Source organism: Maniola jurtina, chromosome 7, assembly GCF_905333055.1.
Source record: "Maniola jurtina chromosome 7, ilManJurt1.1, whole genome shotgun sequence".
NCBI lineage: Eukaryota > Metazoa > Arthropoda > Insecta > Lepidoptera > Nymphalidae > Maniola > Maniola jurtina.
Genome location: NC_060035.1, coordinates 1,927,130 through 1,951,652, shown reverse-complemented (window position 1 = coordinate 1,951,652; position 24,523 = coordinate 1,927,130). Strand labels below are relative to the sequence as shown.

At 37.2% G+C, this 24,523-nt stretch overlaps 1 protein-coding gene across 1 annotated transcript; it reads right to left on the bottom strand.

Moving 5' to 3' along the window:
- On the bottom strand, nucleotides 1-24,358 carry LOC123866955 (all trans-polyprenyl-diphosphate synthase PDSS2). Its single transcript, XM_045908763.1, has 8 exons — nucleotides 23,769-24,358; nucleotides 22,560-22,691; nucleotides 21,741-21,929; nucleotides 9,757-9,893; nucleotides 2,202-2,362; nucleotides 1,505-1,696; nucleotides 768-922; nucleotides 1-693 (listed from the first exon to the last, which is right to left on the bottom strand). Exons 1-7 carry the CDS (start codon nucleotides 24,083-24,085, stop codon nucleotides 770-772), a joined length of 1,281 nt encoding a protein of 426 aa, XP_045764719.1. The 5' UTR covers nucleotides 24,086-24,358; the 3' UTR covers nucleotides 1-693; nucleotides 768-769.
- Nucleotides 24,359-24,523: the final 165 nt, after the last annotated feature.

The window sequence follows — 24,523 nt, the reverse complement described above, 5'->3', positions numbered from 1 at the left end:
TATGTGTCCATACATAAATGACAATTCATAGCTATTTTGTATTCAAATTAGCATAAACCTATTCACATAATTTAATTTTGTAAGAGCCTCTCATAATAATATCTTTTTGGACCCTCTACAATATAATCATTTTATCTTTATAATAATTTTACAACGGTTAATAAAACTATAAGGAAAGAACTTGGAAGCATTTTGGGTTTAAAACAGAGTTTCGTGAGTATTCTGCTTCTATTTGTAGATTATTTATTTTTTATATTTTTTAGGGTTCCGTACCACTTTTTTATATTTTAAATAGGCCAATTACTACAAAGGCCCTATTTGTATTCTGAGCCTATACTAAGCCTCTGCAGTCCATCCGTCTGTCTGTCAGCGGGCTATACGGTTGTACCTGGTACCTATGTAGAGAGTTGAATTTTTCACGGAATGTGCTATTGCCGCTATAACAACCAGTAATAAAAAAAAATTCAAAAAGGTCGTCTAGAAAGTTTAAAAAAACCAAAAAGTGATATTTCCTGTACGATGGTACAGAACCCGTCGTGTGCGAGTCCGACTCGCACTTGATCAATTTTTATTTACATGGTGGCAGATACACATACATCACACCTGGTGGTGAGTGATGATGCAGTTTAACATGGAAGCGGACTAACCTGGAAGGGGTATGGCAGTTTTTCATTAAACCAATACTCCTTTGGTTTCTACCCGGCATCGTACCGGAACGCTAAATCGCTTGGCGGCACGGCTTTGCCGGTAGTAATGTAGTAGTGAAGTACTAGGGTATCATAGCTACGATGATGTTGGTGAGAGCGGTGCGCGCGTCGCAGTACGGGAAGGAGTCGAGCACTTCGCGCGCGCTGTTGATGTGTTCCCGTTGCAACTGCTTCGTCTGTTCGATGCCGTTGCCTTCTACCACAGCTTTATACAGCTGTTGGCAATAGGAAAACGTTGGTTTTAGTAAAGTCGTTGTATCTATACAAACAGTACTACTACTATGATTGGTATGTATAATGTATATACTATGATTTAGTACAAAGCATAAAGCAGGGTGGCGAAGATGGACCCAGCTTTACACAAGAATATCCAGCGAATTATTACATACATGCTCATTTCAAGATTACATTATGATATCTAAACAAATGACTTTATTGAAATGAGAAATGAATCTTTCATAATCATTTTGAATAAGATTATTCAAAACTAAACTTTTATATGGCGCAGTCGGTAGGATTTAAACAAACGCCTTCACTTTCAAGCCTCAATAGCTCAACGGTTATAGTAGCGGACTGAAATCTGAAAGGTTCGCGGTTCAAACCCCACCCGTTGCACTATTGTAAGTTTGATTATTGGTTAGTGAAAATATGCTAGATTTACGTTCTTAAGATAATTTTTGGGGAGTCAATCACAAATGATTGGATAACATAAGAGGATGAACTGAACTTAAAATCGAAACAAGTCAAACTTTGAATGGTGGATTTCAAAAGATGGTTTGATACCTGTCTTTGTTTACCTCATGATAGTCGACATCTCGCACGCTCTTCTTGCCTGCTTCTATGTATGAGTACAGGTCGGGTCTAGCTTCTAATGTAAAAGCTAGGGGTGCCCCCACTAGCGAGAAACTATCCGGTTCAGGCCCAGTGAATGCTTCCAGATCCAAGAACGCCTGCCATGCCAACGCTAAGTGACAGCCGAAGAGGTAACCCTGGAAAGATTTAAAGAATTAATTTAGTAAAACAAATTGCAAAAAATATTATTTTCAGTAGATGAAATTCTGATAGGATATTTTACAGTAGAACAGTAGACTATCTAATTACGTCTATTCATTTTAGAGATCTTTTCTGCTATCAAATCAATAATACTGGTACCTAAACGCCTTACACATTTTCCCATTGAAGACAACCAGTCTACTGATTGCGTCCAACAGAAGTAGGAAGATTTTTTGAATAAACTTTTGTTCTTCTTACCGAGAAGAACCAGCAAGAGACTCAGTGGTTGTCTTTTATAGCTTTTAAAAGTTTTAATCTATTGTTAATCAGAAACTAGCGAAGCGGTACTAACTAAATATGAAGCCGGATTACATAATAGTTGGCGCAGTCGGTAGGAATCTGACGGATGTTGGTATTTTGTAGGTGATTATAAATATGTCTGAAATGCCAGGAACGCACAGGAACGCAGGGAGTACCTACGAGTATTTTAGTGGAATTCACCTGTGTCTGAAGGGCAGGCTTGTGTCCAGCGAGCTTCAGAGCCGCGGAACAGCTCTTGCCTAACAAAGCACCAGCGGCAAGGACGTGTCTTGCTACCCATTCCCTTCGAGCGCAGCCTGCTACGCCTGCCATCGGTAACGGGGAAAGAATGCAGTCCCATTCTGGAATAGATAATAGAAACATTACTTTTAATTTGCTTCTTCTGGAAGTATGTTTAACCCCCGACCCAAAAAGAGGGGTGTTATAAGTTTGACGTGTGTTTGACGATTTTAATTTAGTTTTTTTTTGTTTGAAAGGTGGCTTGATCGAGAGTATTCTTAGCTATAATAGAAGAAAATCGGTTCAGCCGCTTAAAAGTTATCAGCTCTTATCTAGTTTTCATAAAGAGGTTTTTGTTTCATATTAAAGAGGTTGAACGCACACCAGACGGAAACGTTTAAGTGCTGAAACCAGCCAGAGAGAAGAAAGAGGTTTTTGTGTCGGGGGGTTTTTAAATTTTGAATTATTGAATAACTATTAGGTAACTTGAATCAAAACTTTGAATTACTGATGATTATAATAGGTTTGCTTAGAAAGGCTACCTATTTGAATAAAGAGTATTTTAAGATAACATCCAACTTCTAGTGGGAATGATCTGAGTATAACCGTAGATTCATTGATGTTAAACAATTTTTTTTGCACCGCATCTCGTACTTATGTATTAGTAATTTACATAACGTATGATACAAGAAAGTAGATTCATTGAAGCTCAACCATTTTTTCTGCACCGCACCCGCATATTATGACGAACGAATCTATCTAGAAGAAAACAAACTCGCAATCTATACTCAGAACACACCAATCACACTATCACACTAATATTATAAAGGCGAAAGTTTGTGTATGTGTGTGTGTGTGTGTGTGTATGTTTGTTACTCCTTCGCGCAAAAACTACTAGACGGATTTGGCTGAAATTTGGAATGGAGATAGATAATATCCTGAATTGGCACATAGGCTACTTTTTATCCCGAAAAACAAAGAGTTTCACGGGATTTTGAAAAACCTAAATCCACGTGGGCAAAGTCGCGGGCATCGGCTAGTTATAAATACGAAAGCGTGTCTGCTTAGCTGTTTCCTTCTCACGAATCACGATCTTTGCATCCCGAAGACGGACTTACCTACTTAATATGTTATTTCTTATCCCAGAAAATCAAAGAGTTCCCAGGGGATTTTTAAAACCCTAGGTATACCAAGTGGACAAAATTGCGGGCGTCATTTTAAGTTCTTCAATTTTTCCAACAAAATCAAGAAAATCGATTTAAATTTGACTTTTTGGTTTAGGCAGGTATATTTTAATCTACAAGTGTAGGTATATAACCCTACAACCAAAAGAAGGTACCATAACTCAATATTCTGATTTCTCTATTGCGATTTCTATTCGTATCGAATATCGTGCATCGAAGAGCGATAGATGCATTAACATGCACTTCAATTACCTAACGAGTTTACAATTGCTAGCACATACCTACTCGCAAAAACTATAACAGGTTTTCTAACGTTTTGTAGCTAGGTGGATCCGATTTGACCATAGCAGCATGTAAATTCTAAATTATACTTATCTAGAGTTAGGATTTATAAAAAAACCGGCCAAGTGCGAGTCAGACTCGCACACTGAGGGTTCCGTATTTAGGTATTTTTTTCAACATTTTGCACGATAAATCAAAAACTATTATGCATATAAATAAATAAAAATCTGTTTTAGAATGTACAGGTAAAGCCCTTTCATATGATACCACACTTGGTATAGTTATCTTACTTTGAAAATTGAAACACATTAAATTTTTTTTTAATGATGTACCACTTGCGGTTTTCAGATTTATTCCTGTACAATTATGCTACAGCCTATAAGACCTACCAACCTGCCAAATTTCATGATTCTAGGTCAACGGGAAGTACCCTATAGGTTTCTTGACAGACAGACGACAGACAGACGGACAGACAACAAAGTGATCGTATAAGGGTTCCGTTTTTACTTTTGAGGTACGGAACCCTCAAAATTGATTTCAATTTGTTAAATTGTTGTTTTAATAAGAATACCCGTGCGAAGCTGTGGCGAGTCAGCTAAGTAGGTGTATATAGGTATTTATTGCTAGGAATAATCATTATTTATTGCAATAAAGTACCGCTTGATTGTAGGTTATGTTATATGTATGGTAGTGTAAACGTCAGAGTAATATGACGTTATGGTAGTGTACCACTCTACTATCAGATAAATGGCTAATAGGTAGGTAGGAATTTATTGCTACGCGTACATTATTTATAGCAATAAAGTACCACTTGATTGTAGGTTATGTACGGTAGTGTAAACGTTCAAAATATTGAGGGCATCGTAACAGTTTGTTTGAGGTCCGTTGCTTTTTGCGGATACCGGTTTGCTCGCCAGCGAAAGCAGATCCTTTTAGGTCTTGCTTTAAAAATAAATCAAATACCTACCTACCTAGAGACTAGATACTAGATGCTAGGTATAATAGACACTTGATAGGTCTGTCTCTGTACTACTCAGTGGTCAGTACAAAAGTCAAAATCTAAGCACGTTAGGTATCCATATTGTAGTATTATAAATTATGCGAAAATGCTGTCTGTCTGTGTTACTTTTCACAGTCTATCCCGTTTAAAACGGAAACATCAAATTTCATCAAAATCATTTAGTAAACTTTAACCGATTTAGATGGGTGCAAAGATAGCTTCCATCCCAGAAAAAGACATAAGCTAAATAGAAATAACTCCTATAGGATTCTTAAACAGTCCCCGACCAGTCATCTAGTAAATAAGTAGGTACCTAGGTACTAGTACCTACCTATTATATCTTATCGTTTTAAATGTCTATATACCTACCTACTAATAATATATAAATATTACATTGTGTTACCTGCATGAGTTGTGTGTGCCCGTAAGTGGTGTGTCACACTGAATAAGACTATACTATTGTATTTTTAAGTGTTTTGTGAACATGCTGTGGGCGTACCGTAAAATAATAAATAAATAAATAAATAATTTTTCTAATCCTACTTTTTTACAAAAAGTTTACATTTCCCAATACTTACTTAAATCCTGCGATAAGATTACATTTAGCTTATATGGGAGAGTACATACATATTATATATATAGATTTGCAATCGTCCTACGAGAGCACTTTTACATAGCAACATAACGCTCATTTATTACGAAGGGTCCTATTGTATACCTACAAGACAAATTGCTTATTGTTTTGGAAAGTCCCTTCTACAGAAAGGTACTATAAGATGAGTAATATGGCATTGAAAACTGGGCTGGTAATAAAGTTGTCATCATTACTTTACTATTCAAAAGGCTGGGCGTGCATGTTCTACGGTTTATGATCCAAAGAAATTGGAACACAATATTTACACCTACAACCAGTAGAAAGTTAAAAGTATGATAAGTATGAGCTAAAAGTTAAAAGTATGATGATGAGAGTTATAAAATACATTTCTTATAATATGTAAAGGTGATACTTCTTTTTTTTTATTTTTACAAAGTTAAACGTTTTTACTTTGTACAGGCAAAAATTATATCAAAGTTTTGCACTCGAAACCGAAGGTATTTAAGCATTTTTTTAAAACAAGGAAAATCATGCAAGATGTAGGTACAAGTTAAATAGTCGATGTGCATCTTATATTACTTACAACCTTGATAAAATTTCTTTAAGTAAGTACTTGAATAAATTCATTCGTGAAATTCTTTAGCTTGTACGACAGACTGGTTGTTGGGAATTTCCCTGATGACACCAGATGACAAAGTATAGCATTCCATATATGCAGCTTTAACTGTATTAGATTATACTTAATATTATCTACTAAATCTTTCGATATATTTTATTACACGGAACTAAAACAAAAATATAAACAGCCTTCAATGTACTGGCTCCTATTCAGGGAGGTCGCACCTCTAACTTTTCGCGAAATTATGTGCCTTTTGATCAATTAAATATCACTTGTTTTAACGGTGAATGAAAACATCGTGAGGAAACCTGCATGCCTGAGAGTTCTTCATCATGTTCTCAAAGGTGTGTGAAGTTTGCCAATCTGCACTTGGTTAACGTGATCGCCAAACCCTTCTCATTCTGAGGGGAGACTCGTACTCAGTAGTGGGCCAGCGCGGCGATGGATTGATCATGATGTTGATGAACAGGCAGTTATTTCGAAATCAAAGAGAGACACTTCAATTTTATTTATTTGTGTAGATCGCATAGATAGATTCACATTTACACCAAGGCCATGCCTAACCGAAAGTTCCGCAATAAATAACTTGTATTGCAGCAAACATTTTATTTGCATATCCAAATTAACATACCCAATAACTATAATACAAATTAAATGCCGGTAGGAAAAAACGTACAGAAGGAAATATCATTTTTCGGCATCCGGCTTACTTAGGTGAAAAATTAAACGTTGCATTTAATAAACCGGCCAACTACGATTTGGATTCGCACATGAAGTACCATCGTACAAGAAATAACACTATCTTTTGGGTTTATGTTCTGTCCGTCTGTCCGTCTGTCCATCTGTTCGTATGTCCGTCTGTCCGGCTGTCGTGTCTGTCAAGAAAACCTATAGAGTAGGTACTTCCCGTTGACTTAGAATTATGAAAGGCAGGCAGGTAAATCATATAGCACAAGTAAAGGAAAAAATAATTAAAATTAAAATGAAAATTTTCAAAGTAAGATAACCTGTACGTTCTAAAACAGATTTGTATTTATTTTTATGCATATTAGTTTTTGATTTATCGTACGAAATGTCGGAAAATACCCGAGTACGGAACACTAGGTGCGCGAGTCTGACTCGCTCTTGGCCGGTTTTTTTTCTGTAATGTAACCACAAAATAGTGGTTTTCGTTTTTTCTATTATTTTTAGAGTTCTGTATCTCCAGAGAAAACATGGTCCCTTATAAGGATCTCTTCGTTGTCTGTCTGTCTGTTAAGAGTTAAGACCCTTGCGCGAGTCTCACTCGCACTTGATCGGTTTTTTTATATATATATGTAGATAGATTTTCAAGTTATTTAGGTATAGCAACCTCATAGTAGTAGATCGTTACAGTGACCAGTGGGCACTATCTGATGCTATTACGTATTCTCAGCACACGCGACTTGCTTGCACGATCAACACAGTTCCCTATGAGGGAGACACAATAGAGATTCTCGATCGAAATAAGGCTATCAATTTTTTAACGGAACACTAGTTTACTTGAGTCAATAGAGTCTTGGACATGTAGTAATAAAATGATGTGATGTTTTCTATAGCGGTAGTTTCGGCTAGAATTCACTAAAAAATTAGATTTTTCGTCACGTCACATAAACGACAAATGTTTTCCAATTTTTTAACATAAAAATAGAGTAATTCCTGCGGGAAAATATTTTCCTTTCTTGTACACGATATTATATGGAATAATCGTAGAAAACATTCTTGAATCACATTTACAAAACTGGTAAAAATCAGGTTCCGTAAACTTGCCCTGTGGCACACAGCCCTATGTTAAAGTAACTTTACATTGTAAGATGATAATAACCATGTACCATATTATTAAGTATTCATCAAAAGATCAGGTTGATCAAATAGTCTTACTTGCTATGAAATACAAAACCTAACCACGTAGGTATGAAAAACAATAGGATTCAAATCAAGGTATCGCGTAAAAAAGGTAAGACTGTCAATACTATTTTGTTACGAATAAATAATTATTAATTTTGTACATTAAAAAAACATGACACTGTGCATTATAAAAAATGTGGGTTGGATTTATAAAGGCGAAAAAATTACGCGGAAGTAGCAACATTTTGACAACACGGCACGCTATTTTATGCCGAGACAACAATATGCTGTAGAATTAAAATATCTGTGTGACAGTCTGCCAATGATTCTTATTACATTTTAAATTATAAGTATATCATGCGGCCTTGCGGCATGCTGGTATGTTGCTATGGCGTACGAATAGAACGAGGTGTCAAAAATACATTTCACGCATTGCCAACTTGATTTACTTCCGTACATGACTTAATTCCGTAACATATAAATGCTGTTTTTTACCTCGATTCATAAACTTGCGACAATGCGGCATGCTACAAAAACAAATGGAACATTACATGCAGCAGCCTGCCACCGATTCTTGCATATTTTAAATTTAAAATCCTTTTAAATCCCGTGCAGCCCTGTAGCATGCCGTATTGTCGCACTTCGTTATTTTGGTGTAAATGAAGCTTAGGAATCTGTGTATAATTTATAAGACGTGTCGAAAGTGCGTTTCACGCGTGAATAACTTTTATGGGTCGAAGTTGCCATGTTAACACCTGATGTGAGCACGTTTCACTCATTAAGTCGTACGCAAATAGGATCAGAGTTAACCTATTTGTTCATCAATGCAAACATGCGTAGGTATTACCCAGACTGTCGTATGAATAAGTAAGTAACGTTTGGATTATCTGTTCACACTGTATGAATTTAGAAGATGTTTTTATACATAAGAGTTAATAGTTCGATAGATTTTAGATGAGCTTCTAGTCTTCTACAGAAGCAGTTTTTGGCCGGATAAACACGAAAACAGTACAACTTACTTTATTATTACTTAATTTATTCAAAATATCTAGATACTATTGTACTCCTTTTGATGGTCAGAATTGTTAGATTTGTACAGACACAGACCCACAGCTATTATCTTCTAAACTTATCGCTGGCCCGCAACTAAGCACGGTCTCCTCTTGAGAAGTTTGTTTTAATGAAGAAGAAGAGAGAAGTGAAGAAAGAAGAAGAAGAAGAAAGTGTTTTTTGTTATGTAAAAGATTTTTCGAATAGGAGGCGAAAGTCTTAACCAGCACACTATCAGAGCTTTGTCCAGACCTACAGTGTACCAATGCATTCAGGATACCGATGGGGTTGCTCCGATTCGGCAGCACTGAGCACATTGAAGATGTTCATCGAGGCTATTACGAAAACGGAACTCTCCTTGGAACATCCTTGGAACGCGCTTGCCTAGAAAATGTCTTGCCTTAAAGGTATTTAGATCGTACGTGGCAGAAAACACGGAAGGACATTCGAAAACGTAAAAAACGCAAAAACGTTCTATGCGAGTGGATTGGATGTCGACCACATAAGGATGCCAACGTTCATGGTTTCTCGACATTCTGTAGTAGAATGGTGAAGAAGGAACAAGGTTGTGAAGGTCCTAAGGCTGTCCAAAGTACATCCGATAGAAACCCGATAAGCTGGCAACTTTGGTACTTATACTTTGAATATAATCTCAAAGTATAGCAAGCTGAAGTGGCAATGGGCAGGCCATGTCTGTCGCAGAACCGACGGCCGTTGGGGCAGACGTGTTCTGGAGTGGATACCGCGTACCGGTAAGCGCAGTGTGAGACAACCTCCAGCCCGCTGGACGCTGTAGCGGGGAGCAGGTGGATGAGGAAGGCGGAGGACCGTGTTTGATGGCGCGCTCTTGCAAAGGCCTATGTCCAGCAGTGTACGCGCACAGGCTGATGGAATGGAAATTGGAATAACAAAAGTAATACCTGAAGCTGGTTCCCTCTGGTCGTGCGGCAGGGGTCGGGAGGGTAGAGGGTTGTTCTGCTCGTCTCTGTCTCCGAGGAACTCTGCTTCAGCTAGATCGCGCACTGCTGACGACATCAGTTCGACTAGCTCTTGGTTCCTGGAGAAAATAACCACTTATAAAACAGGATTCATTTGATAGAGAATCATCATCATCATTATCAACCGATGGATGTCCACAGCTGGACATAGATCTCTTGGACCTAGGGACCCCCTAGGGCGCGTGGAAGTCCCTACTAGGGACTTCCACGCGCCACCGTCTTGCGCCGCCTGAATCCAGCGATACCCTTTTTTTTATTCATTACAGGCAAGCGCTTGACTATAATCACACCTGATGGAAAGTGATAATGTGGCCAAGATGGGACGCGTTTACCTAGAAGATGACCTTTGGACTCGTTTGATGTCGTTAGCTTTAAACTTTCCGGAATAAAAACGTTTGTGTATTCTAATCCAGGAAATACACAATCTCCAGCGAAATCGGTTCAGTGGTTGTGGACGATATCAAACTCGTCGCAAGGAGCCGCTAAATTCAGGCGGCGCAAGACTGTCGTGTGTGGAAGTACCTGCAAAATACCTATGTCCAGCTGTGGTCGTCTATCGGTTGACGATGAATAAAATAACTAAGCGGGTAGGTTCGATACCTTCCTTTCCAGAAGATACTAAATTATAAATACATTCTTATGCAAAAGACAATGGATTTAACACAGAAACCTGTTTAATGAGTATCAAAGAATCTCATAAGGTTAATCGCTCATAATTATCTATTGTTAGACGCACGATATTTCATTCACGATTATATCTTTCGCTGTCATTACAAGTTACTTCAAGATTAATTGACCTCACCTACTTAACTTAAATGGTGAATCATTAATAGATCTTTTCAGACTGTGTATGTATGTATAATGCATAAGTGTTGTTAGTTGTTACCGGTCAGTATGAATCTTTGTTACCTTTTCATGGCCCATCCGTAAAAACAATTTTGACAAATGGTTTCTATTCTGGAGACAGGCAAAGGCCATTTTATATTCTGTAAAATCTGATTCCCACGTGATTTTTAGCAAACCTAAACCACGGGAATTAAGTTTTACGCGCAAATATAATTTAATTTAAATACTTATATATTGTTAACCGTACAAGAGTGGTGTGAATCCCTGCGTAGCGTCAGTCGTGACCCTTTAGGTTTGAAATAGGAACATGACGAGACCTCACAATTTTTTACAGGTAATCTTTGCTAGTAACTGCCCAACCATCGTTGGTGTAATAAGAATTATTACTTCCTACATCCACGCTATCGACAGAATGCAGGATAGATTGATTTATTATTATTGACTAATTTTGTTTGTTAGATACATATAAAACGTCACTTGCCAACCACACGTAATCGAGTCGAAAAACGAATACAAATTACTTGTTACCTATCGATAATAATCGAATTGGTAATAAGCTGTTGCGATTCTAAGGTCACCCAACCAATCTGTCGCCGAGAAAATAATAATAGATTTATTATAGATAAACATCTGGTAAGGGTTTTGTGGTGTGATTTTATTCAATTTAAATCATTAGTGCGGCCTAGTTACGAAAGGGCATACCAATCGTTGACTTTAATTAGAAGTTGTTCAAAATGTAAGTTGTTGGTTATAGTAACCGGCAAATAACTTGAGCAAAATAGCAGTGTACTGGAGAAAACGTTACACGTAGAAACAAAGGGTGACTGATCAGTGATCAACCAATCACGTGGTCCCGCGCGGTTGAAATCCGCGCCAAAGAAACCTCTTTTTAACCGACTTCCAAAAAAAGAGGAGGTTCTCAATTCGTCGGAATCTTTTTTTTTAATGAATCTATTAATAGACATATACATTTTGTTTCAGTTATTTCTCGTTACATTACCTGTTGTGGAGATCAGGATGGAGTCTTGTTTGGATGTAACTACACCTTTCTTTAATCACGATTATGCGATATGTGGAAACACTCTTAACTACAGTTTGAGTATCTAAAGAGCAGCTTAAAAACACTAAACCATACAACGCTCGAGTTTAATATTAGTCGCTCTAAAGTTGGTAACTAAACCCTAGACCCTAAACACAAAAATTCTAAAAGATTGACAGCTAGCGTCTGTTACAACCCTGCTATAAAATTACTACGGCTATTCAAAAAACGCTTGCAATCTGAAGATACGACTAGGTATAGTACGCGACAGGACGAGGTGGCAAACGGGGTATGAGGTGGGGGGACGCCCGGCACACCCGCACGTCGCCCGCGCTATCTCGTACCAGGTTAGCGCGGGGGATGTGCGGGGCATCCCGACCCCGGTCGCCATGTCGACCTGTCGTGAACAATACGAGTATATATAGTAAAAAAAACCTCATAGAAAGACAAAATTAAGTAGTTTTAGGGTTCCGTACCTCAAAATGAAAAACGGAACCCATAAAGGATTACTTTGTTGTCTGTCTGTCTGTCTGTCCATCCGTCCGTCGTGTCTGTCAAGAAAAGCTATAGGGTACTTCCCGTTGACCTAGAATCATTAAGGCAGGTAGGTAGGTCTTATAGCACAAATACAGGAATAAATCTGAAAACCGCGAATTTGTGGTTACATCATTAAAAAAAAAGTGTGTTTCAATTTTCAAAGTAAGATAACTATACCAGTGGGATATCATATGAAAGGGCTTTACGTATACATTCTTAAACTAATTTTTATTTATTTTTATGTATGATAGTTTTTGGTTTATCGTGCAAAATGTTGGAAAAAATGCCCGAGTACGGAACCCTCAGTGCGCGAGTCTGACTCGCACTTGGCCGGTTTTTTTGTATGAAAACACTTCATAATGATTCGTATTTGACCGTCGTTCTCATTCTCACCTCACGTATAAAGTCGTCACTCGTCATCAAGTAAGTTTGTATACGTTACGACCGGTCCGCAAAATCGGGTTAAACTTTCGATTCGAGTCCACGCCCGTGTGATATGTATGTGTTAAATTTACTTTAAGCCGAAAGCATCTCTTAATAGTTCCGGTCCATATACTTTAACATGCTAATTTTGTATATAACTAGTTTCATATATGAGCTAATTTTAACTCAACTCGGTTCTACTTTTTGTTAGTTTGTACTTTGTTTACCTTCTATTAAGAAACGGTCTAGTGCGAGTCGTACTGGTATAGAAAGGATTCCGTACGATCGTACAAGAAATAACACTTTTTAATTGTTTAAGGGGTTCCTTTTTTTCTGTGGAGATTCGGAACCCTAAAAAGAGATATTTCTAGGAAATTCCTACGTCATGTAATTGAAACGGGTTAAGCGCAACGTGGTGCGTACTCCGGCACGATGGACTGACGATATGCAGAGGATGGTAGGAGGCGGCTGGATGAGGAAGGCCAGGGTGGTGACGTTCACTAGAGAACTATGTTCAACAGTGGGCGTCAACAGGCTGATGATACTGATGATGTCGATAAAAAGAAATAATGTAGTACTTAGATAAGAAGTAATAGCAATATGTCAAATAGGTATCTATGCTTTGGGAACACCTTAGACCGTGACATACAAAGTTACAGAAAATTACAGAATCACAAAATGCTAGCAATAATACTGCTAAAAATCTACTCTGATACAAAAAAAAATGCTAACGAATCAATTGATCACATTAATGTAACACAAGAAATTGATGGACAAAAAGAAGTATGGAGTGTATATAAAAAGACTACCAATTATAATGTATGAAAGGTATAATACAGTCTCGTGCAAAGTCATGCTATCAAAAAGAGAGCGGCCCGTTATAAAACAAAATTTAATTACAGCACGTCGAAAATTGGGGCCATAATCGTAATGAGTTCCGTAGAAGAACCAGAGTAACATATAGCTGAGTTCGGTTGGCACGACACATAGGATATAGAGACACTGTTAAAGTTAAGTTAGAGTTTAAAAGGCGTTATTTTTGTAAATGTTTTTTTGTGTTTAATATGTGTTGGATCATCAAACAAACCTTATTCTATTCTATTCTAACCGATATACCTATGTAGTGAACGAGATACGAAGATAAACTGGTAATGGTCGGGGCACATTACGAGTATGTAGTTAGAAGAACGTTGAGAACCAGGTTGATGTACAAAGGTTCAAAGGTACCTTAGGGTACCTACTGTAATGTTGATATCCCATTGCAACGGAAAAAGCAGCAATTAGTAGACCTTCTGCTAATGCCAGCAGATGAGATCAGTGAGTAACAGGGACCCGTTGGATACAGGCGGTGCAAGGCGACGCGACATGTTAGATGACTAGAAGTCCCTACAAGAGACATAAATGTCCAGCAGTAGACATCTCAGCTGGCGATGATATTAAAGAAGCGTAGTATTTACTAGCTTCTAGCCGCGACTTTGTCCGCGTGGACTACGCGCCTGTAACATCTACAACACTACCCCATTTTACCCCCGGGTTGAATTTTCAAAAATTCTTTCTTGGCGGATGTCTTAAAAGCTATCTGCATGCCATATTTCAGCCCGATCGTCCAGTAGTTTGAGCTCAGTCAGTCCTCGTAGCTTTAGTTTTAAGTTATTGTAATTAATTATCACCACTACATCATTGTTTGACAATCAGAAAGTGTACAGTAGTACCCAATTTGAATAAATGACTTTGACTTTGAGAATAAATGACTTTGAGTCAATCAGTCAACATTTTCCTTTTATACGATTCTAAAAGAAGATATTTAAGCTAGTTTAAGCAAAGTCACGCTATCAAAGAGAGCGGTCCGTTACGAAGCAAGATTTAATTACCACACGCCGAAATTTGAGGTCAAAAGTGTAGCCTAAAGTTTGAAGAAATCACTGTTTTACTTTACTACTTTCTGTATGAAATTAAGTAGAGCATATAAATATGATCTTACGAGTAATTGAAATTGTATGCTCTACTACCAAATATTCCATAGAAATTCAAATAACATAGCAAGTTCAAATATAATCCAATAACTGAATCTACTCGTAGCTATAGAAATAAAGATCTCAAAGTCTGAAAGCATTTACGAAATAAAAGTCCTGGAAGAAGTTTTACAAGACTTCCTACACGGCTTAAGTTTTTCGGTTTCTCAGTAAGAAATATCACATAAAGGTATTATATGGGCGGATAATGCACGCTTTATTCTACCAATACCGGCAATAACCAATCACGCTGGTCAAGTGCGGATTGGCAAACATACACTTTGAGAATATTACGGATGTATGCAGGTTTCCTCGCGATGTTGTACACCGGTAACGTAATAGAATAATTATATAGAAGCAAGTTTAACGTGTAACGTTTACCCGACACTCTAATGAATCAATTGTGCCAGAAACGCCACATACTTATAATAAGCAAGATGATCTTGTGGTGATAATAAATCACGTAAACTTAAAATTAAAACTAGGTACTGTAAAACATACATAAAAATCAGCACACAGACTTTAAGAAAAGTGAGTCATGTTTTTACGTAGGTACCTTTAGCAGCTGATATATCTTTAAGACCTTTGGCTTATCCCATACATTTTTTACGCAGAAGATAAGGCACGTCTGGGACTATTGGGATCTATTAGTAAGTATAATGTTGAGTTTATTATGTATATTTACATGACGCTAATATGTTAAATATCCTTATTATGTAACTCGCGTGACTGAAAGTATAAGTGAAAAATGATGACGTGTTAATTTATTTATTAACTAAGCACGATATCTTGCATGTGCATAATTTTAGTATTAAAGCACTTACGGATATAGGTATATCGAGTGTCATATTTTTTACTGAACATCTTACAATAAAACTAATAGCAACCTAATTTATTGAATTGTCTTATAGACATGCATTTCCGCGCTGCACAGCCAGACTAGATATAATAGCCTCATCATTGTTTTATTTTATTTAGATACAAGTAAGTTAACCCTTTAACTGAGATCTCACCTGCTGGTAAGTGATAATGCAGTCTAGATGTAGGCGGGGTAACCTGGAAGAGGTACGGCAGTTTTTATTAAACCCATACCCCTTTGGATTCTACACGGCATCGTACCGGAACACTAATCGTTTGGCGGCACGGCTTTGCCGGTAGGGTGGTGACTAGCCACGGCCGAAGCCTCCTACCAGACCATACCCAGAAATTATAAAATTCTAAACCGGGAATCGAACCCGGGACTTCCCATAATAAGACAACAACGCTTAAAGTAGGTACCTAGTTATAAACAGATATTTGTTTGGATGTAATTGTACAGTATAGTACGGTACTATAAGATGATAAGGTAAACTTGGTCATAAAGTGAGTGAACCCGTACTGCCCGAGGCTCACAGTTCCTTGTAGAGGACAATGTGCTTCATCATTCTGACATGACGTTTATGTACAGGCGTTCCACTCAAGGCTGCTCGAGGACTGTACAACTCAATAATCATACTATTATGAACCCGAATGCTTGTATGTATGGATTATGATCCATACATTATGAAGGATGTATGGATGGATGTAGGGATATTTGTTACTCTTTCACGCAAAAACTATTGGCCGGATTTGGCTGAAATTTGGATAGAGATAGATTTATACCCTGGATTAACACATAGGCTAATTCTTATCCCGAAAAATCAATGAGTTTTAAAAACCTTAATCCACGGGAACGAAGTTGCAGGCATCAGCTAGTTCAAAATAAATAACAATTAAAGTAGTGTAATGCGCCACTCAGCAAAGAGAGGTTTTATTGAAATAATTTCAACAAATAAATTGTATACACAGGACACAGGTCACAACGGAAAGAAGATTTAATATGGGAAATTAATGGCAAAATAATTTATTTAGAATAATAGCTTACTAATAGAAAAGCTTGTCGTTCTTACATCAGTCTTATAAATACCTAAGTTTGTAAGTAAAGTTATCTAACTAAAGGAAACCGTCATCCGGTCGGTCAACCTTGAGAAAGTAGTTCGCTATATAAACACTTAAAACTAAAACAGTTATGTACTTAATACCTATAGTATAAGTTTGAACTAACCATATTGCCCTACTTATATCTATTTTTCAAGATTCAAGAAGTTGTCACTCGAAAATTATGATTTGCTCGGAAAATACTTTGGATATTTTCATGTATTTCATACATTACTTAATTAACTAAGTCTTAGTCCTACAAAATCCATTGAAAATATATTACAGATATATTGAATCAAACTATATTTCTAGCTAAGAATCACAACATGGTGGAAATTTATTCTAAAGCGCAGGCCACGTTGGGAGCGAAGCGAAACGAAACTAAGTTCATTTTGCTCGCTACTAAGGTACGGATCGCTGGCTTAATTTAGCTCTGTAGTTCGCAGTGTGAACCGAAATGTGAAAAACGCACCTAGGTCATAGCGACATGAGCGAAGCGAGCCTGCGCTTTATTCTTAGCAAGCACGAATTTATACAGCAAATTTTTTGTCAAGCGTAATTGGTTATCTATAATACACTATACGATCAATGGTATCATAAGAATTTCGAGAAAAAATATCGTTTGTATACGTCCTAAGGTAAACTTGTTATTATAGGCAAATGAACTTTTCCTTATAAAAAACAATACAATAGTCTCCTTATTCACGCAGGCACATTCATCCACTTATGGGGACAGGACACCCGCATACAGATTAAGTAAAATAATTTTTGAAGCATACCTAGATGCTCTTTTTAGGGTTCCGTACCTCAAAAGGAACAAGATAAAGTTGAAAACTAAAACCCGACTGCGATCGTCTTAATAAACGCTGAAATATTATAGTAAAATTCTTTTTTTGTCGCTTGGTATATTTTAATGCTGTAGTACATTTATATTTATGAACTCAGAATTTTCTCCTCTTTCATTTGACACCCCACTCGATACAATAGCAAAAAAAATTTTGGAGACCCCCACTTTTTTCATGTAACATCCGTTTGGTCAATTTTTTTCGTATAAATGTAGCCTATGTCAGCCGAACCTTTACGACGAATCGATGCATCAAAATCGGCCCAGTAGCTTAGGCGCTACGCTGGAACTCACAGAATCTGGATGCAAACATACATAGACACATACATACATAGACACATACATACATAGACTGCTACAATCATAACCCTTCCTTCTGGCTTTGCCGCAGTCGGGTAAAAAAAGGAGCCCTTATTGGATCACTTCGTTGTCTGTCTTTCTTTCTGTCTGTCTGTCCATCTGTCGTGTCTATCAAGAAAACCTATAGGGTACTTCCCGTTGACCTAGAATCATGGACAGGTAGATAGTACCTACTCTATAAGTTTCTTGACAGACAGACAGACAGACAGAAAATGAAGTGATCCTATAAAGATTCCTTTTTCCTTTTGACGTACGGAACCCTAAAATGTAAAAAGAAAGTGAACATCACACAACATTTCAAGTTAAGCAAATCGAGCACAAATAATTTGACTATCATTTTGTACCAATTGGCTTGGCATTTGAAAGCTGCACCTACCTGTAGCAAAATTGGTAGCAAAGGCATAATATTTTGAAAGTTTTACCAAAACCGCAACAGGCCTAACGGACGGTTTATTACGTCTTGACTTTCCATTAACCCCAAAACAATTGAGTTCCGTTATTTGGTGTTCAGTTCATGACCATGATAGTAGGTGACTTTTTATCAAAACCACCTAACTCCTAAGTTGTCTGCGAGAGAATCACTTATCTAGTAGTGATAAGGTCTACCTTTGTATGAAAAAATGTAATTAACTTTTAAACCGATCTTAGTAACAAATTACTTCGACAGTTCATATAATTTATTACCACCTGTTATAGCTTCACTCAAATGGAATTTCTAAAAATTATTTCATCACTAAGAAAGGATTTTCACAAACCCATTTTAGTTTATGTTACAGAGAAAAACTACACAGAAAATCTCTAGTTTTTTGACCCAGCGCGCGTGCGGTTTCAGCGTTGATAATGATTAAATAAAATATAAACAAATATAAATTTACTACCTAAAAAAATTAATTGCCTAATAATAATAATACTTGGGGGTCGTGCATGTTACGCTAAACATAATCTATACTAATAAATAAAATTGTCTATACTAATAAATAAAATTGGAGTGTCTGTCTGTAATTTCGAAATAACTACCACATATTAAGGTCATATGGTTATTTGAACGATACCATAACTGAATCACACGTTTTTAAAATTTTTGTGTGTCTGTCTGTCTGTCTGTCTGTCTGTTTGAAAAGGCTAATCTTCGGAACGGCTGAACCGATTTTAACGGGATTTTCACATACAAATAGAGGATTGACCAGGGTGTAACATAGGCTACTTTTTTAACCGACTTTCAAGAAGGGAGTTGTGTTTTTCTACCTATGTACACCAAAATCTCCGAGATTTCTGAACCGATTTGCGTCATTTCTTTTTTAATCGATAGAGGAACTTTGCGACATTGTTTCATAAAAAATTTGGATTCCAACTCCTCAATCCTGATGCTGCAGGGGATCTGACCAATCCACGCGGGCGAAGCTGCGGGCATCAGCTAGTGAAAAATAAACTAACTAAATTATGTGTCAACTCCTGAAACCCTACAACAGCGCGGTTCAGATAACAACAGTCGAGTTTGCTGGCTATTCATCTACTAGCGCTAACCTAGCTCATGTTTTAACCGCACCAAGGAACACTGAACCTCAGAACTGAAAGAAATTCTCTATGGGAAGATACTACTGTACTGTGGCGCTTATAAATATTTAAAGATCATTACATACGTACTACGACGCTAATTAGAAAAGTACGCGGATGTTACATACTCGTATGGGTGTAGGTACATATTCAGTATAGAAAATGTAGTTATGCAGATAACTTTCACTTGCATTGTTGTGTGTATCGGTAATGCGAAACAGGTGGCAAATCGCTTGCGTGGGTGACATGGTAATGATAGGTTAACGGGTTAATAGGTCACTGACTCACTGGTCACTTGTCATACGATGACCCCAAAATCGCTGTTAAGTTTATTTTCATGACGTACTTTTATTGTACACCACATAACTTGTTACAGAAAAACACATAATATAGCAAAGCAAACAAGTGTAAATTATAAATTTAATACACCCCCGACAAGTGAAGGTTACAGTAACTAGAAAAGAGCTGATAACTTTCAAACGGCTGAACCGATTTTCTTGGATTATAGCTAAGAACACTCTCGATCAAGCCACCTTTCAAACAAAAAAAACTAAATTAAAATTGGTTCTTTAGTTTAGGAGCTACGATGCCACAGACAGATACACAGATACACAGATACACAGATACACACGTTAAACTTATAAGAGGGGTGTTGTATGTTTTTTGGGTCGGGGGTTAAAAATTATACATATGCAGGTACAATTTGGCGGCCCTATCGCTACCTAGCGATCACTTCCAGGCAACCAATATGGTGCAAAGGACATAGCTAAAGATATTAGAGGTAGTTAGTATTACGTATTCTAGTTTTTGTAAATCTTATTTCTGTAAAATGTATTCTAGTTTGTGTAAGAACTATATTTCTGTAAACTAGCCAGAGGTTCACTCTACTCTGATTCAGTACACATCGCTCGACGGGTGTTCTTATTGACCAAGTATGTACTGATGTCTGTATAAGAAACTCTTAGTATTTGGCAGAATAAACTACCTATTCATCCAGTTATTTAAACCTTGGAGTAGTCAAACTTGAGTTCCCCATTTATCCAGTTATTTAAACCTTGGAGTAGTCAAACTTGAGTTCCCTATTTATCCAGTTATTTAAACCTTGGAGTAGTCAAACTTGAGTTCCCTATTTATCCAGTTATTTAAACCTTGGAGTAGTCAAACTTGAGTTCCCTATTTATCCAGTTATTTAAACCTTGGAGTAGTCAAACTTGAGTTCCCTATTTATCCAGTTATTTAAACCTTGGAGTAGTCAAACTTGAGTTCCCTATTTATCCAGTTATTTAAACCTTGGAGTAGTCAAACTTGAGTTCCCTATTTATCCAGTTATTTAAACCTTGGAGTAGTCAAACTTGAGTTCCCCATTTATCCAGTTATTTAAACCTTGGAGTAGTCAAACTTGAGTTCCCTATTTATCCAGTTATTTAAACCTTGGAGTAGTCAAACTTGAGTTCCCTATTTATCCAGTTATTTAAACCTTGGAGTAGTCAAACTTGAGTTCCCTATTTATCCAGTTATTTAAACCTTGGAGTAGTCAAACTTGAGTTCCCTATTTATCCAGTTATTTAAACCTTGGAGTAGTCAAACTTGAGTTCCCTATTTATCCAGTTATTTAAACCTTGGAGTAGTCAAACTTGAGTTCCCTATTTATCCAGTTATTTAAACCTTGGAGTAGTCAAACTTGAGTTCCCTATTTATCTAGTTATTTAAACCTTGGAGTAGTCAAACTTGAGTTCCCTATTTATCCAGTTATTTAAACCTTGGAGTAGTCAAACTTGAGTTCCCTATTTATCTAGTTATTTAAACCTTGGAGTAGTCAAACTTGAGTTTCCGTGCAATAAATTATTTCTTACTTATTTTTAAGTCAGAGGCATTTCGTAAGAAGTATTCGAGTTTGTGTAAAAATCATTTTTGTAAAATGCACCGCACCTATCTATTTTAGTTTGTGTAAAAGCTATTTCTGTAAAAGTTACCTCAAATTAGCGAGTTCCGTACACGAATTAGCCAATAGATAATCCCCGCTGAGTATTGTTTCCAAATAGCATGTCATCTGATTCAGTGCACACGACTTGGCGTGCGTTCATGTTGACCAGGCCTTTTTGTACCAAATGTGATGTCCGAATAAAAACTCTTCGTATTTGCAAGAATTAATTACGGTACCTACTTATTAAACCTTAGACTAGTCAGAGTTCCGAGTTCCATGCTACACGTGATTTCTTAGTTACTTAGTTTGGGTAAGAGCTATTTTTGTACGACGTATTCTAGTTTGTGTGAAAATTAATTCTGTAAAATGTATTTTACTTTGTGTAAAAGGTATTTCTGTAAATTTAGTTACCTTAAGTTAGCGAGTTCCGTACACGAATTAGCCAGTAGATAGTCTCCGCTGAGCAGGGCGATCTTGTTTCCAAACAGCATGTCATCTGATTCAGTGCACACGACTTGGCGTGCGTTCATGTTGACCAGGCCTTTGTGCACCAGATGCGATGTTCGGATCATCTCTGTTACTTCTGCTAGGGCGCGTTGACTGTGGGAAAAGAAGGAGAGGTTAGGAAAAAATGTTGGGCAATATAAGGCAATGGTCAGATCTTAGCTATCCGGAATTTAAAAAAAATTGCTTAAGATTGTTTGGAGGTGACCACACGATGATGACAATAAACTTATTGATACAATAACGTACAGTTTTAGCACGTTTAATTCTAAGGTTTGTACTTAATCAGTCAGGTTTTTGTTACAGATGATTAAGCCATTGCCTCAGAGCATGAAATTTTTGGTTTTATTCGAATGTCCTCCTTAGTGAGGTGGATTTTGAACCGCAGAACGTTATCAAAAGGGTGTGGTGGTGACAGTGCTATATTCAACAATGGTCTGTTCTGATCATCATCATTATCGTAACCACTAGTGAGCACGAGTACCTCTCAGAATGACAAGGGTTTAGGCCAAAGCCTGCCACGCTGGCCCAGTGCGAACTGGTAGACTACACACACCTTTGAGAACATGTATCGAACTCTTAGGCATGCAGGTTTCCTCGCGAGTTTTTCCTTTATTTAATTGCTTTAAACTCCGAAAAGTTAGAGGTGCGTGCCCTCCCGAAAAGAGGGCTGACGTCTTAACTTAACCACTAGGCTATCACCGAGTCTGTTATCATGGAAGTTACCTATGTAAAACTCCAGCCGCTTTGTCCTGCTCCATGTCTGGTATCTCAGGGCTGTGCCCAGCGGCCTTGGACACCAGCAACACGATGAGTCCCCACGCTTGCATGTTGTTCTTGCCATTGTAGATGAGGTTCCTGTAGGTACAGATGATACCTTAGCTTTGGGAACTTGGCAGTTGGCACTGGGAGACGGGAGTAGGTATATTGGCAAAAGAGTTGATTACAAATTAAGTGTGTGTGTGTGTTTGTCCGTGAGTTTCGATTTTGTTAGATGTGAATGGATTGCCTATTTATTTCCATATTTCCAAAATTTTATTACTCAGACTTTACAAGTCCCTCCTAAGCCCGCGCGGGACCTCTTACTTGCAAATTGGGTTGATTGCTAAAATCAGCCATTTTGCACGTTGATTAGATGACTAGTTACTAATTAGGTATCTATGATACCATCATTACCATTCAGTTCAATGATTTGTGATGCAAACTGGAAAATAATTACGAAGATTACGCGAGAAAATAGTAGATACTTAGGTATGGTCACTGCACGCAATAGTTAACTGAATAGAAGCTGGGTGTCCATTAGTTTACTTGTAGCATCGATACTTGTAGCTATTTAACTAAACCTAAGTAAATACATAATTTGAGATGACACAGAGGTAGACCTACTGTAAATTCCAAATTCGTTTGCGATTAATCGATTAGTAAGTAGGTAATTAGCTAATTACCTCTTTAAGTCATTGAACAAAGTAAGTTTGACAGTATTATTTAATATATCTAATAAGAATAATTTATAATAAGAAATAATACATATTATCAGTACCTACTTAGTATTATGTCTGATCGGATGCGCTATTTTCCTAAAAAATTTGCGCTTGCTTCGCTCGCACTTTATCGCGTTGCCTTTACGTAGGTATAAGTACCTATTTACTGAGATATTATAGTTTTGTATAAACACCTATTCTTCTATTCTGTTTGAATACCTATTTAAAAACGCTTTATGAACAATTATAACGATTTTATAATACGGGTAGGTATATGCGTAAATAAGTATAGGTACCAACTTACTTAAATAATTAGGTAGATACCCACTTAGTTTTTCACATAAATAAAATAGGTTGACTTATGAGCTCAGGACTCTAAAAAACCTATAAATCTACCCACGTCATTTTTAGTAAGTTACTAAACTTAGTTTGTTTCTGAAAAAGCATTACTCACTTGGCGGTTTTCAACAAGGGATGATTGCTGCCGACCAGTTTCCTCAAATGGAGCGCAACGTTCGCAATTTCGTCGCTCAAGACCCATCGAAGACTCAGGAACGAAGTCGGGTAGCCAACTATCTTCTCTGCCTCGCTCACCGCACGGTTCCAATCAGGCTTCGTGTTCTGTTGTGCAACTGCCCGAAGATTCGCACTCGTACTCAATTCACGCGAAGATCCTATATTAAATTTCGCAACCAACGCACTCGATGAACTAATTTTACTGACTTTCACCAAATCGTAACGCACCACACTCCGTAAACAACTGAAACTCATTTTGGGACACAAAATGAAACAACCAAAATCACAAAACTTATAAAATAAATCACAAAACTTATAAAAAAAACTTTTAAATTATTAATTTTGGAACACACAGTCAACGGCCATACCAAAGCATTAATGTACGAAATGGCAAAGAGTTTAGTTTGAGATATCCTATTACAAAACTCGTAAGTTTACGCAACGTTTACGTAAATTGATATTTCGTAAAATGTTTTGTGTACGCGCGGCATTACAAACGTTCAACTCTTTGCCGCTAAAATATTTAACTGATTTACGATTGGTCAATCAACGCAGAATGGGATTAAGTTGTGAATGAAATGTTAAATGAATGGAAGGGCGCAGCTTAGTGTTACCAGACTTATAACTTTTGCCGGTTTTGTAGCATACTGAATGCATGTTTTTACATTTAGAGAACAATGATCATAATTTGCC

Coding starts and splice junctions, on each gene's coding strand:
- LOC123866955 (XM_045908763.1), bottom strand. CDS start 24,085: ATGAGTTTCAGTTGTTTACGGAGTGTGGTGCGTTACGATTTGGTGAAA. Junction 9,894..21,740: donor ACGGAACTCGCTAACTTAAG/GTAACTAAATTT, acceptor TATTTTCTCCAG/GAACCAAGAGCTAGTCGAAC. Junction 1,697..2,201: donor AGCCTGCCCTTCAGACACAG/GTGAATTCCACT, acceptor AAATCTTTCCAG/GGTTACCTCTTCGGCTGTCA.